At 40.2% G+C, this 11338-nt stretch overlaps 1 protein-coding gene and 1 pseudogene across 1 annotated transcript; both read left to right on the forward strand.

Annotated features, from left to right (window-relative positions):
• The first annotated feature begins 1372 nt into the window (after positions 1-1372).
• Positions 1373-2050, forward strand: LOC145907313 (protein IMPACT-B pseudogene; annotated as a pseudogene).
• A 4789-nt stretch (positions 2051-6839) lies between these two features.
• On the forward strand, positions 6840-8601 carry LOC145907315 (protein IMPACT-B-like). Its single transcript, XM_082994739.1, has 3 exons — positions 6840-7523; positions 8132-8271; positions 8313-8601. The coding sequence occupies exons 1-3, from the start codon at positions 6840-6842 to the stop codon at positions 8599-8601; spliced, it is 1113 nt and encodes a 370-aa protein (XP_082850865.1).
• The last annotated feature ends 2737 nt before the right edge of the window (positions 8602-11338 follow it).

An 11338-nucleotide genomic window follows, 5' to 3' on the forward strand; every position in this document is an offset into this window, starting at 1 on the left:
ATTAGCAGGGCCCGCTTACTTTCATTGTGTTGAAATGGCGAGCGAAAACATCAGTCATGCATAAAGATTTGCACGTATTTGTAATTTGTTCAATTTTAGCGCTGGGACATTTTGATGGGGATTGAGGTGATGCCGTTGTTGACGCCAACTTAAACTCATGAAAATAAAATCGGCCCAAGCAATGTATTCGCGTCATGTAGATAACGATTACAAGTTTAATCTCTGTCTGTGTGTTCCCAACAAAGCTTCACATTATGTACCAACATTGCCCGTTATCTTCACAGACATGTTATCAATGAACTTGACAAGGATTTCCAAGACAGTGTTTACAGACTGGACCCACACGCAGATATAAAACATTCCGTCACAACAACTTTCCGCACTGTGGTTTGTGTGAATGGCGCGCTCAGACAGGAAAACATTCTGAAAAAACATTAATTCTGTGTTATAAACGCCCAGGGTATAAAAATTAGATTATTTTTTATAGTTTTAATCTTACACAGTTTTAAATGTATCGATTATGAAATAATTACTGTTTTCGTTTTCAATTATGGTTACATTTAGAAATCGGAGAAAGACTTGATCAAAGCATGAAGACTGCAATAGTTGCACTGTTGGTCGTGTTGTTGCTCTGCACAGCTTCAGTTAGAGGTTTTCCTGCGCCATGCAGACAGTTAGTATTTGTTTAAAATATGATTTATGTCATTTGTCCCTTATCGTACTTTTATTTGTCTTCATTCTCAATCTGGCATTTATATGCAAAGTTTCTCCGAACAAAATTAAGTATTAAACCGTTTGCATTCTTTTTCGTGCAATTTATGTTGACTGATAATTTTTCAAATTTCAAGGCCTTGGAAATTATGATTTACGTAAGAATAATTTATCGTTGGTAATGATTTCTTATTCTGCCTATACTTTTATTGCAGGAAATGCCCTCGTAATTATCAACCGGTATGTGGAAGTGATGGTATAACACATGCCCATATTTGCATGTTGAACTTTTCATCGTGCATACAGTAAGTATTTCACACTAGGCAAAATATTTAAACTAAAAGTACGCATTATAATTTGCAGGGTAACCGCTGGAGGTGACGAAATTACTCTGATTAAGGAAGGAAAATGCTGAGAAGCAAAGGTTCAAGAATAAACCACATAAAATTGCTTCAATTTTATCGTCTTGCTTGTAATTGTTGAATAAAAGAAACATTCAATTTTGAATAAAGCACACCTATTAGCGCGATGTTTTTTTAAATTAGAAAGCAGAGGCAACTTTATTCCATGAACCTTGATGGTGTGGATAATAAGGGGCAAAATTGTAGCGGGGAAGTCCCAGAAAAATGGACAGTGCGTTTTGACTGGATTGTTTGTAATAATGGACGATTTAAGTCGACAAATTGAAGAGATAGAAGCAATTTCTTCAATTTACGAGGGTGATTGGTCGGTGGTCAACGAGTGTTCCAGACACTTCCGGTTGAGAATAGGCCAGAACAGCCCTTTGTTGCTGGTGTTTGAGGTAACTTTACCCGCAGATCAACCTTCTCAAGCGATTCCTAAATATTCATTCTCTGCACCCTGGTTACAAAGAGTGGAACGACAAAGCGTGGAGAAAAGTATCGCCGACATCGGTGCTGATAATAAAGGAGAAAATGTTCTTTTTCTGTGGATTGAACACTTGCGTGGATTTGTGGATGAAAAAAATCAAGAATTTAAATTGGTGAAAGCCAACAAAAAAGCCCAATCTAAAGTATCAAAAACAGAAAGTGAGACCGTGTATAAAGGACACAGTATTTATCATGGTGATCCATTTACAGACAGAAAAAGTACATTCCAAGGTCATCTAGCTGTCATTGCAAAACAATCTCAGGTTCAACAGGTGTTACAAGAACTACTAAAAATTCGAAAAATTTCCAATGCAACGCATAATATTTACGCCTACAGAGTTTTTAACGAGAAAGCAAATACTTTTCATCAAGATTGTGATGATGACGGAGAGACACATGCTGGGGAAAGGTTTTACATTGTAACATACGTCACAGAAACCAGTGCTTGAATTGCGTAATATTTTGCGCGCAGCTTTGCACATGTAATGCATAATCCCATAATGTGACCCAAATGATTTAGCCATCGAATATTCTCGAGTAAAATAATACAAGGAGGATCAACTCCTTCAGCTAGTGTGCAACAGAATGTGTGAACAAGCGACTGCTAGTACAGCACGCGTGAATCATCTATATCCGCTCCCACAGATAATCTTGATGTGTACTGTATTTTATGTTCCTGCAATATATTACTCATGATATCACGTGACATTATTGACCAATCAGCTCTCATAATGGAGAGCGTAAAAGAGCTCAGTTTAGACCGGTAAATTCATTCTATTTGATTCTATTTGATTATATTTGGTTCTATTTGATTCTATTTGATTCCATTCGATTCTACTTGTTTTATCGTATTACTGTTACACTGCTAATATTACTGAGACTCTACAAGCTATTCGCCGGCTTGGGATTTATTCCCATAGCCTGATAATAAACTGTTTATTTGGAATCAGCGGTTTGCTGGTGAGAACGAGGCAGAAGCAGATTTAACAATCGAAGAGACTCAATAACCGCTCAGGCCATCGAGACACTGTTAAATATCTCAGAAACACTTCGAGTTATTTACAATAGTGCCCCGTCTTCGGCAACTCCCTTGAGATCAGAGAAAAGAAGCAGACGTGTTTCACCAGCCAGTACACCAAGATACCCGGCAAACCGACGAGGCAGCCCGTACAACTCCAGGCGACCAGCACGCCAAACCAGAAGCCCAGGTGACAATCTGTCTCCAACTTCTCAAATATTTTTTGACCAGGAACTCCAGCTCTATTCCCGGCCGCGCAACCACTCAACCTTGGCCCCCCTCTTGGCAAGCGCACTTAGGCGCCGAAGACAATCATCTGGAAGCAAGGAACCTTCTACACCTCCCCCACGCAACATCAGGACCAAATCACGTTCACCACTTGGACCAGCGGACTCGTTTCCACAACAAGGAAGACGCCCCACTCAACATCTTGGAACCCAACAGCACACAGCACAGCGAAGGAGATCGGAACAACCGCAGCAATTCTGCCCAACGAGAGGTAGAATACCTTCGACAATAACAAAAACGAATAACTCAAAAACTATAATCGCTCGCACACGCATTTAATTGTTTATTGATAACCGACTTTTTATTGCATGATCATTTTTTTTCAATCTGCAGGCCGCATCTCTGTATTTCTATGGAAAAGACTTTCCCGGTTGGGAATTGCCCTTCTCGAACTCGTGCGTAACAGAGTAAAATTGTGTGTAACAATGCAATGGGTCATGCATGGGCGCCAGTGTTTTGGTTGAATGAGCGCAGATGAACAGGCTGTTGCCAGGGCGATTTTCAGCGTGTTTGGGGCAGTTTTAGTTTGTTTTTCAGGGCTATTAGTCAGGCAGTAAATTGGTAGAGGGTGCTGTTGTACATGTAGCTGAAAAACTACCCAAATATTGAGGTTGATTTTGTGAAAAAATGAATCAGAGAAAGTATGTTCAATTTGTGATTTTCTGTTAGTGCGGACCCTTGGCAAGGAATTGTGGCCAAATTTATAATCAAAATAACTACTTAAACTGCTCCCCCGGGGGCATTTTGACCCTCTGTTGGCCATTATTTTGGTCAAAAAAGCAGAAAAAAGTGTAGGTTTGTTTTGTGAAAAAATGAATCAGAGAAAGTTACCTCCATTTGCGATTAAGTGAAGCCACCAACCCTCCTCTACACAATTCATGAAGAATTAGATGTCTTGTAATTGTCTTGGGGCCCCACCGGGGCTGTTTGTACACCCCCTAGGACTGACAATTTAGCAGTTAGCCTTTGCAAAACCCCCCAATGTGCTGTCTTAATGCAGCTGCAATCAATTTTTTTTCTGTTCAGCAATAGTAGACCCCCCCATGAGTCATCAGACCCGGCAATTGTTTTTGGCAAACAAGAGAAACTGTAACCAGGTGCACAATAACAAATGACTTCTAAAACTCAATTTTTAGGATTTAATTGAGAGATGCGGCCTGCATATTGTGTTTCACCCCTTTGAAAGCCTAATAGCTCCCATAAGACCTAGGTCGCTAGGGAAATTTTTATAAACTTACATAGTTTAGCGCCAATTGTTTGTCCGGCATAACGGTTTGTCACTACCAATAGGAAACCATAATAATTACAGACTGCTAACGCAAAAGCCTGTTGTTTTTGGCAATTACAAATTAATGCAAACGCCTGTTGTTTCGGCATTTGCAACCCATCTTCCCCAAGCCAGCATATTGCTCCAGTCGCCATTTTTTTATCAACCTTTGTGTTGGGTTTAAACCCAACAAACTTGTAACAACCACGTTGAGTAAATTCATGAAGGAAGCCACTTTTTCGCCCGTAAATAAGCGCACACGCAGTAAAACAGAAAACCCATTATCCCCAAGCCAAACCGTCGCCATGTCAACAAGCGAAGCAGAAATTCCCATAGTTTCGCCGCGTAGTGTGTCATCGGAAACAAATCCGTCAAGTCCCCCGGCGCACAATCACGATAACGCCGCCAATAAAGCACAACCGTTCAGGCGTAACGCATTTCAGCCACGTAATACAGCACCGCAACGCGCGACCGGAAGCTCTTCTCAGCTGTTTCAGCAGCCGCAGCAGTACAGTACGTCACAGCAGCCGAGCAAGCCATTTTCGGGATATCCCCCAAATAGACAGCGTTATAACTCAGACTTATGTTTTTATCACGCGCGTTTCGGTCCCCGTGCAAATAAATGCACTCCCCCTTGCCAATGGAAAGGCAATTAACAAGACATCCCTCCTTGTGCATAATTCTATTATTAACCATGTTTTGGTGCACTGGCACAACTAACCTTGATTTCAATTTGCGCATTTGTTCGCCGCAACAAGTTGCGGAATACGAGATATTCCCCCGGAAACCTGCCATCGCCACCTGCTCAACATGACCAAAAACTGCCAAGTTAATGGTTTCCGCCTTGATAGAAATTTAAAGGAAATTCCAGCCATATCATACCGCTGTAGAAATAATTACTACGGACACTTATTACTTTTTTGGAGCACAAACATCCCACTCCATGCGATTTTGTCCAGCCCAATTATCAGGCACTATTTACGCCCGCCTGCTAAGGCAATGCCGACTGCTATTGGTTTTTACCAAAACGATTTAAATGATCAATTACGATCAAGTTTCCAACACCTGAATGCTGATGCATCTTACCTAGAATGTCAACTGCAATCTTATCTCTCGTTGCTACTTGCAACTAACGCGCGCATTACCCCTCTCTTACTATATCATTACTCACGGGACAACAGAAAGCAGCCATTACTGGAGAAACTATCACAGAGATAGGCTGCACGTACCGAAATGTACGTATACGCTCTTTACAATACATTAATGTGTATGCCACAATCCATTGTTTACCGAATTAGCAGGGCCCGCTTACTTTCATTGTGTTGAAATGGTGAGCGAAAACATCAGTCATGCATAAAGATTTGCACGTATTTGTAATTTGTTCAATTTTAGCGCTGGGGCATTTTCATGGGGATTGAGGTGATGCCGTTGTTGACGCCAACTTAAACTCATGAAAATAAAATCGGTCCAAGCAATGTATTTGCGTCATGTAGATAACGATTACAAGTTTAATCTCTGTCTGTGTGTTCCCAACAAAGCTTCACATTATGTACCAACATTGCCCGTTATCTTCACAGACATCTTATCAATGAACTTGACAAGGATTTCCAAGACAGTGTTTACAGACAGGACCCACACGCAGATATAAAACATTCCATCACAACAACTTTCCGCACTGCGGTTTGTGTGAATGGCGCGCTCAGACAGGAAAACATTCTGAAAAAACATTAATTCTGTGTTATAAACGCCCAGGGTATAAAAATTAGATTATTTTTTATAGTTCTAATATTACACAGTTTTAAATGTATCGATTATGAAATAATTACTGTTTTTGTTTTCAATTATGGTTACATTTAGAAATCGGAGATAGACTTGATCAAAGCATGAAGACTGCAATAGTTGCACTGTTGGTCGTGTTGTTGCTCTGCACAGCTTCAGTTAGAGGTTTACCTGCGCCATGCAGACAGTTAGTATTTGTTTAAAATATGATTTATGTCATTTGTCCCTTATCGTACTTTTATTTGTCTTCATTCTCAATCTGGCATTTATATGCAAAGTTTCTCCGAACAAAATTAAGTATTAAACCGTTTGCATTCTTTTTCGTGCAATTTATGTTGACTGATAATTTTTCAAATTTCAAGGCCTTGGAAATTATGATTTACGTAAGAATAATTTATCGTTGGTAATGATTTCTTATTCTGCCTATACTTTTATTGCAGGAAATGCCCTCGTCATTATCAACCGGTATGTGGAAGTGATGGTATAACACATGCCAATATTTGCAGGTTGAACTTTTCATCGTGCATACAGTAAGTATTTCACACTAGGCAAAATATTTAAACTAAAAGTACGCATTATAATTTGCAGGGTAACCGCTGGAGGTGACGAAATTACTCTGATTAAGGAAGGAGAATGCTGAGAAGCAAAGGTTCAAGAATAAACAAGATAAAATTGCTTCAATTTTATCGTCTTGCTTGTAATTGTTGAATAAAAGAAACATTCAATTTTGAATAATGCACACCTATTAGCGCGATGTTTTTTTAAATTAGAAAGCAGAGGCAACTTTATTCCATGAACCTTGATGGTGCGGATAATAAGGGGCAAAATTGTAGCGGGGAAGTCCCAGAAAAATGGACAGTGCGTTTTGACTGGATTGTTTGTAATAATGGACGATTTAAGTCGACAAATTGAAGAGATAGAAGCAATTTCTTCAATTTACGAGGGTGATTGGTCGGTGGTCAACGAGTGTTCCAGACACTTCCGGTTGAGAATAGGCCAGAACAGCCCTTTGTTGCTGGTGTTTGAGGTAACTTTACCCGCAGACTATCCTTCTCAAGCGATTCCTAAATATTCATTCTCTGCACCCTGGTTACAAAGAGTGGAACGACAAAGCGCAGAGAAATGTATCGCCGACATCGGTGCTGATAATAAACGAGAAAATGTTCTTTTTCTGTGGATTGAACACTTGCGTGGATTTGTGGATGAAAAAAATCAAGAATTTAAATTAGTGAAAGCCAACAAAAAAGCCCAATCTAAAGTATCAAAAACAGAAAGTGAGACCGTGCATAAAGGACCCAGTATTTATCATGGTGATCCATTTACAGACAGAAAAAGTACATTCCAAGGTCATCTAGCTGTCATTGCAAAACAATCTCAGGTTCAACAGGTGTTACAAGAACTACTAAAAATTCGAAAAATTTCCAATGCAACGCATAATATTCACGCCTACAGAGTTTTTAACGAGAAAGCAAATACTTTTCATCAAGATTGTGATGATGGCGGAGAGACACATGCTGGGGGAAGGGTTTTACATTGTAACATACGTCACAGAAACCAGTGCTTGAATTGCGTAACGTTTTGCGCGCAGCTTTGCAATGCATAATCCCATAATGTGACCCAAATGATTTAGCCATCGAATATTCTCGAGTAAAATAATACAAGGAGGATCAACTCCTTCAGCTAGTGTGCAACAGAATGTGTGAACAAGCGACTGCTAGTACAGCACGCGTGAATCATCTATATCCGCTCCCACAGATAATCTTGATGTGTACTGTATTTTATGTTCCTGCAATATATTACTCATGATATCACGTGACATTATTGACCAATCAGCTCTCATAATGGAGAGCGTAAAAGAGATCAGTTTAGACCGGTAAATTCATTCTATTTGATTCTATTTGATTCTACTTGGTTCTATTTGATTCTATTTGATTCCATTCGATTCTACTTGTTTTATCGTATTACTGTTACACTGCTAATATTACTGAGACTCTACAAGCTATTCGCCGGCTTGGGATTTATTCCCATAGCCTGATAATAAACTGTTTATTTGGAATCAGCGGTTTGCTGGTGAGAACGAGGCAGAAGCAGATTTAACAATCGAAGAGACTCAATAACCGCTCAGGCCATCGAGACACTGTTAAATATCTCAGAAACACTTCGAGTTATTTACAATAGTGCCCCGTCTTCGGCAACTCCCTTGAGATCAGAGAAAAGAAGCAGACGTGTTTCACCAGCCAGTACACCAAGATACCCGGCAAACCGACGAGGCAGCCCGTACAACTCCAGGCGACCAGCACGCCAAACCAGAAGCCCAGGTGACAATCTGTCTCCAACTTCTCAAATATTTTTTGACCAGGAACTCCAGCTCTATTCCCGGCCGCGCAACCACTCAACCTTGGCCCCCCTCTTGGCAAGCGCACTTAGGCGCCGAAGACAATCATCTGGAAGCAAGGAACCTTCTACACCTCCCCCACGCAACATCAGGACCAAATCACGTTCACCACTTGGACCAGCGGACTCGTTTCCACAACAAGGAAGACGCCCCACTCAACATCTTGGAACCCAACAGCACACAGCACAGCGAAGGAGATCGGAACAACCGCAGCAATTCTGCCCAACGAGAGGTAGAATACCTTCGACAATAACAAAAACGAATAACTCAAAAACTATAATCGCTCGCACACGCATTTAATTGTTTATTGATAACCGACTTTTTATTGCATGATCATTTTTTTTAATGTGCATATTGTGTTTCACCCCTTTGAAAGCCTAATAGCTCCCATAAGACCTAGGTCGCTAGGGAAATTTTTATAAACTTACATAGTTTAGCGCCAATTGTTTGTCCGGCCTGTTGTTTTTGGCAATTACAAATTAATGCAAACGCCTGTTGTTTCGGCATTTGCAACCCATCTTCCCCAAGCCAGCATATTGCTCCAGTCGCCATTTTTTTATCAACCTTTGTGTTGGGTTTAAACCCAACAAACTTGTAACAACCACGTTGAGTAAATTCATAAAGGAAGCCACTTTTTCGCCCGTAAGTAAGCGCACACGCAGTAAAACAGTAAACCCATTATCCCCAAGCCAAACCGTCGCCATGTCAACAAGCGAAGCAGAAATTCCCATAGTTTCGCCGCGTAGTGTGTCATCGGAAACAAATCCGTCAAGTCCCCCGGCGCACAATCACGATAACGCCGCCAATAAAGCACAACCGTTCAGGCGTAACGCATTTCAGCCACGTAATACAGCACCGCAACGCGCGACTGGAAGCTCTTCTCAGCTGTTTCAGCAGCCGCAGCAGTACAGTACGTCACAGCAGCCGAGCAAGCCATTTTCGGGATATCCCCCAAATAGACAGCGTTATAACTCAGACTTATGTTTTTATCACGCGCGTTTCGGTCCCCGTGCAAATAAATGCACTCCCCCTTGCCAATGGAAAGGCAATTAACAAGACATCCCTCCTTGTACATAATTCTATTATTAACCATGTTTTGGTGCACTGGCACAACTAACCTTGATTTCAATTTGCGCATTTGTTCGCCGCAACAAGTTGCGGAATACGAGATATTCCCCCGGAAACCTGCCATCGCCACCTGCTCAACATGACCAAAAACTGCTAAGTTAATGGTTTCCGCCTTGATAGAAATTTAAAGGAAATTCCAGCCATATCATACCGCTGTAGAAATAATTACTACAGACACTTATTACTTTTTTGGAGCACAAACATCCCACTCCATGCGATTTTGTCCAGCCCAATTATCAGGCACTATTTACGCCCGCCTGCTAAGGCAATGCCGACTGCTATTGGTTTTTACCAAAACGATTTAAATGATCAATTACGATCAAGTTTCCAACACCTGAATGCTGATGCATCTTACCTAGAATGTCAACTGCAATCTTATCTCTCGTTGCTACTTGCAACTAACGCGCGCATTACCCCTCTCTTACTATATCATTACTCACGGGACAACAGAAAGCAGCCATTACTGGAGAAACTATCACAGAGATAGGCTGCACGTACCGAAATGTACGTATACGCTCTTTACAATACATTAATGTGTATGCCACAATCCATTGTTTACCGAATTAGCAGGGCCCGCTTACTTTCATTGTGTTGAAATGGTGAGCGAAAACATCAGTCATGCATAAAGATTTGCACGTATTTGTAGTTTGTTCAATTTTAGCGCTGGGGCATTTTGATGGGGATTGAGGTGATGCCGTTGTTGACGCCAACTTAAACTCATGAAAATAAAATCGGTCCAAGCAATGTATTTGCGTCATGTAGATAACGATTACAAGTTTAATCTCTGTCTGTGTGTTCCCAACAAAGCTTCACATTATGTACCAACATTGCCCGTTATCTTCGCAGACATGTTATCAATGAACTTGACAAGGATTTCCAAGACAGTGTTTACAGACTGGACCCACACGCAGATATAAAACATTCCGTCACAACAACTTTCCGCACTGTGGTTTGTGTGAATGGCGCGCTCAGACAGGAAAACATTCTGAAAAAACATTAATTCTGTGTTATAAACGCCCAGGGTATAAAAATTAGATTATTTTTTATAGTTTTAATCTTACACAGTTTTAAATGTATCGATTATGAAATAATTACTGTTTTCGTTTTCAATTATGGTTACATTTAGAAATCGGAGATAGACTTGATCTAAGCATGAAGACTGCAATAGTTGCACTGTTGGTCGTGTTGTTGCTCTGCACAGCTTCAGTTAGAGGTTTACCTGCGCCATGCAGACAGTTAGTATTTGTTTAAAATATGATTTATGTCATTTGTCCCTTATCGTACTTTTATTTGTCTTCATTCTCAATCTGGCATTTATATGCAAAGTTTCTCCGAACAAAATTAAGTATTAAACCGTTTGCATTCTTTTTCGTGCAATTTATGTTGACTGATAATTTTTCAAATTTCAAGGCCTTGGAAATTATGATTTACGTAAGAATAATTTATCGTTGGTAATGATTTCTTATTCTGCCTATACTTTTATTGCAGGAAATGCCCTCGTAATTATCAACCGGTATGTGGAAGTGATGGTATAACACATGACCATATTTGCATGTTGAACTTTTCATCGTGCATACAGTAAGTATTTCACACTAGGCAAAATATTTAAACTAAAAGTACGCATTATAATTTGCAGGGTAACCGCTGGAGGTGACGAAATTACTCTGATTAAGGAAGGAGGATGCTGAGAAGCAAAGGTTCAAGAATAAACAAAATAAAATTGCTTCAATTTTATCGTCTTGCTTGTAATTGTTGAATAAAAGAAACATTCAATTTTGAATAATGCACACCTATTAGCGCGATGTTTTTTTAAATTAGAAAGCAGAGGCAACTTTATTCCATGAACCTTGATGGTGCGGATA

The sequence above is a fragment of the Ascidia mentula genome, chromosome 6, assembly GCF_947561715.1.
Source record: "Ascidia mentula chromosome 6, kaAscMent1.1, whole genome shotgun sequence".
Lineage (NCBI taxonomy): Eukaryota > Metazoa > Chordata > Ascidiacea > Phlebobranchia > Ascidiidae > Ascidia > Ascidia mentula.